Here is a 4,243-nt window from a genome sequence, read left to right as displayed (position 1 = left end):
ATCCCTGGATCTCCTGAGAGCCAGCATGGTGTAGCAGTTAAGAGCAGTGGACTCTACTCTGGAGAACTGGGCTCAACTTTCCCACTCCTCCTCCCCATGAAGCCTGCTGGGTGACCTTGGGCTAGTCCCAGTTCCCTCAGAACTCTCTCAGCTCCACCTACCTCATAAAGTGCGTGTTGTGGGGAGAGGAAGGGAAGGCGATTGTAAGCTGCTTTGAGACTCCTTAAGGTAGAGGAAAATGGGGTATGAAAACCTACTCTTCTTCTTCTGATCCAGAACCCCTGTTGGCCACTTTGTAATGTGTGAGAAGATTCCAGAAAGAAAAGTTCCACATTCATGATATAATGAAATTGCATAACTTGGGAGATGGCATCACTTAAACTTTGGCACAGCAAAGCAGGTTGGCTGTAGCAAGTAGTGGTGACATCTGTAACATTAAAACACACCCTTAGCTAGTATTAAGAAAGGTTTGTGTTTTCCCACACCGTTCATCCTTTTACAAATCTGTAGGAAGTTCCACCTTGTATATATTTTTGTGCACTAAAGAGCCTTGTATTTGTTAGCCTTTTTGCACATAAAATGCACTCCAGCTCTTTGGTCTAGTCCCTTTACTGGTTCAATGATGTCTTTTTTCTTTGTTACATTTTTATCTCACCTTTCCTCCAAGAAATGTTTCATCCTTGCCCATGTGATTCTCACAACCCTGTGAAGTGGGTTTGACTATGAAGCAGCAGCCGGCAATGTATCGACCAGCAAGCTTCATGGCAGAGCACAGATTTGAACCTGGGGCTCTGTCAGACCCTAATTCAACACATTTGCCACAACACCACCTATTTGAAGCCAGCCATGACACTTGTGTGTGGCATTTTTAAGGTGGACACAGCATCAATTCACATAAAAGTATTGTGATTTAAAAAAACAACAATTCAGTCCATCTCATAATAGTTCCTAATACTGAATGTTCCTTTTTCATTATTGCTGCATACAGTTTCCTCTTTGCTAGCATATTATCAAAACTAGTTCCTATACCTCTAGATTCTTCTTTTTCCTTAAAAAAAATGTATTCTCTATATCAGTCAGCTAATTTTGGTAACAGTCCCACAAATGCATAAAACACATTCTGTGGAAACAAACATGATGTAGTTCAGAAGCATTCAAGAAATGGCTGCTACGTATCCTGGTTTCATTAGAGTAGGAGAACTTCTTTGGTACCCCAAACAGCCCCACTCTTCTTTGTTCCACACTCATCATGTTCACAAGTATTTCAGCATGGCACCCTAGCTATGTCCGACAGTACCACCGACACCCAAAGTTACATTTTTGTGTTTGTGGTTTCATTGACCTCTTGAAGTTGGAATCCACGGTTGTCATATCCCATTTTGGCTTTAGCTTTGGCATCTTTTTCATTGTAGAGGCAAAAGGCACAGTGGGGAGTTTCCACTTCCACCGTTTTGCTGAAATTGTGGAAATCCACTCTGTACTTGCCTTCTTTGGTCTTGGAGACGATTGGAGCAAAACGATAGCCCCACAGTACCTCCTCCGCAATATAGGACGTCCTGACTTGACAGGTGGCACTGGTGGATTCCACAGTCCCATCTAGGAACATCACCAACTCAAACTCCTCTTGAAGGATTGTGTCTGCTGCCATGTGAAAGAAGGGGCTGTTCTTGTCGATGACGTGGTAGATTGTCAAGGGAGAGATGAAGAATAAGTTCTCGTTGCCCGTATCGACTACAAAGTCCACACTGACTTGATCTAAGATGATTGTCTCTCCTTCTGGTGTGACTGTGGTCTTCAACAACTTGCCATAGATATGGCTGCCAATCAAAAGGCTCTTCCTGAGGTTGGCCACCCTGATGAGAAGGCACAGTTTTCCACCTCGCTTGCTGATTACAGCATTCTTACTGAAGGTGATGGTTTTTGCTCTCTTTTTGGGCCTGGAGATTTTGGCCAAGATAGCACCACACATGAAAGAATTTATGATGACTCCTAAGATAGATTGGAAGATCAGTAGGAAAATCGCCATGGCACACTGTTCAGTAACACACCTGAAACCATAGCCTATAGTAACTTGGGTCTCCAGGGAGAACAGAAAGGCAGAAGTCAAGCCATTGATGTTGTCAACGCATGGGGTGTGATTTGCAGAGGGGCTGAACTCTGGCAGATCTTGATGTACGTAGGCCACTATGTACCACAGTAGGCCAAAAAGAAACCAACTGCCTAAGAATGCTGAAATGAAGATGGTCATCTTGTACCTCCATCTGAGGTCCAGGATGGTAGTCCAGATGTCAACCAAGAAAACAAACCTTGACTGCTCTTCAACGTTCCCAAACTCTATGTTACATCTCCCATCTTTAGACACCAGCCGCGACCTTCGTCTTCTGTATTCTGTTAAGTGACTGACGAAATGGTTCCGGAAATATTTAAACATTCCCACCAGCCGCTCTGAGTGAAAAGAAAAGAACACTGAATAAACATTAGGGCTGTTAATAGTCTGTTGTTCTTTTCTTTGCTTAAATCTGACCTCTTTGGAAGGGATTCCAATGGATACATGAAGAAATAAAGGTGTACCTGCCTAAGGGAGAATTCCATAGTGGTACTTAACATTGTACAGTATGAACAACACAACCTCATGACTGTCCTGTAGAGTAGCTAAGTAGGAATGATTGATCTGGCACTCGAGTGCAGAAGAAAGTAAAAGTCATGAAAAGGTCACGCGGGGTTCACAGAGCTAGGGATTGCCAGTACTCTAGACCTGACTATCACACATTGGAGGCAGTGGGTTTGGAATTCATCTAACACTGTGTTGAAGCCAAGCTAGAATCAATGAAAGAAGTTCAGTGACTGGCTTAGAGATGTTTGTTTGTTTACCCTGTTTTTCCTTGCTCTCTTGGATCCTGAAATAGTTGTCACTTGCAGGGAGGGATATGCAAGTACATTAGGGTTGCCAAGTCCAATTCAAGAAATATCTGGGGACTTTGGGGGTGGAGCCAGGAGACTTTGGGGGTGGGGCCAGGAGACACTGGGGGCGGAGCCAGGAACAAGGGTGTGACAAGCATAATTGAACTCCAAGAGAGTTCTGGCCATCACATTTAAAGGGACAGCACACCTTTTTAAATGTCTTTCTTCCATAGGAAATAATGAAGGATAAGGGCACCTTCTTTTGGGGCTCATAGAATTGGACCCCCTGGTCCAATCGTTTTGAAACTTGGGGGGTACTTTGGGAAGAGGCACTAGATACTATATTGAAAATTTGGTGCCTCTACCTCAAAAAACAGCTCCCCCAGAGCCCCCGAAACCTCCAGAACAATTCCCCATTATACCCTATGAGAATCGATCACATAGGAAATAATAAAGACGTTTCCCTCTCCCCACCCCCCCTCTGGCCAGTCTGAAGCAGCGGATCAGCCTCTCAACTCACCATTTGCTGCCAGCTTCTTCACAGAAACACACACAGACACACCATTTTAAATAGAAGCCTTTCAAGTCAAGCCTCTGGAGGTGCAAAGGCACATGGTCCTTTGCAGGCGGGGCTCCCTCTCTCCCCCCTCCGCCGCCAGCCAGCTGATTGGGACTGGAAGCAGCCTGGGAAAACTGAAGAAAGGCTGCTGCGATCGGGGCTGGGTGGGAAGGGCCGCCATTCCCTCCCGCTTTCCAGAGTTTTGGCTAGCGGGAGAAGAAGGCATCAAATCGGGGGTCACCAGGAAAAGCGGGGGATTTGGGACGCCTAAAGTACATGTATGACTACTCCCCTATAGCAAAATAGGAGCTTTGGAAAATGGCAATACATTGAAGACTGGTGTAGAAGTTTTATAGCGGCTGTAAAACCCTGGAACCCAGTGCTTTGAAACCCAGTTGCTCCTGGGAAAGGCCTTGGCCTCTATACCCTGTTTCCTTGGCCCTCCGGGGCAACTTTTTTTTTAAAAAAATGATTTATTTTATTTATTTACATTATTTTTAGTCTGCCTTTCTCACTTGGACTCAAGAGGATGGGACATTCAATAAACAATGCAATGGGACAAAGTTGGAGTCCAGAAGCACCTTTAAGACCAATGAAGTTTTATTTAGAATGTAAGCTTTTGTGTGCTAAAAGCACATTTCATCAGATAAATGGGGTATAGTTAGCAGTGCTACATATAGCTTTGTGGGCAGTAGCTGAACATGCAAAATAGTATAAATAGTATAGAATCCAATGGCTATCTTGCCATTGGATTCTAACTTTATACCATTTTGCATGCCCGTC

At 44.4% G+C, this 4,243-nt stretch overlaps 1 protein-coding gene across 1 annotated transcript; it reads right to left on the bottom strand.

The window, feature by feature from the left end:
• Nucleotides 1-1,297: 1,297 nt before the first annotated feature.
• KCNJ1 (potassium inwardly rectifying channel subfamily J member 1) lies at nucleotides 1,298-2,431 on the bottom strand. The gene has a single exon (XM_060251008.1). The coding sequence runs from the start codon at nucleotides 2,429-2,431 to the stop codon at nucleotides 1,313-1,315; it is 1,119 nt and encodes a 372-aa protein (XP_060106991.1). The 3' UTR covers nucleotides 1,298-1,312.
• Between the last annotated feature and the right edge of the window lie 1,812 nt (nucleotides 2,432-4,243).

Source organism: Heteronotia binoei, chromosome 12 (genome assembly GCF_032191835.1).
Source record: "Heteronotia binoei isolate CCM8104 ecotype False Entrance Well chromosome 12, APGP_CSIRO_Hbin_v1, whole genome shotgun sequence".
Taxonomy (NCBI): Eukaryota; Metazoa; Chordata; class Lepidosauria; order Squamata; family Gekkonidae; genus Heteronotia; species Heteronotia binoei.
Note: the sequence above shows the minus strand (reverse complement) of the source record. Positions and strands in the feature narration are given on the sequence as shown.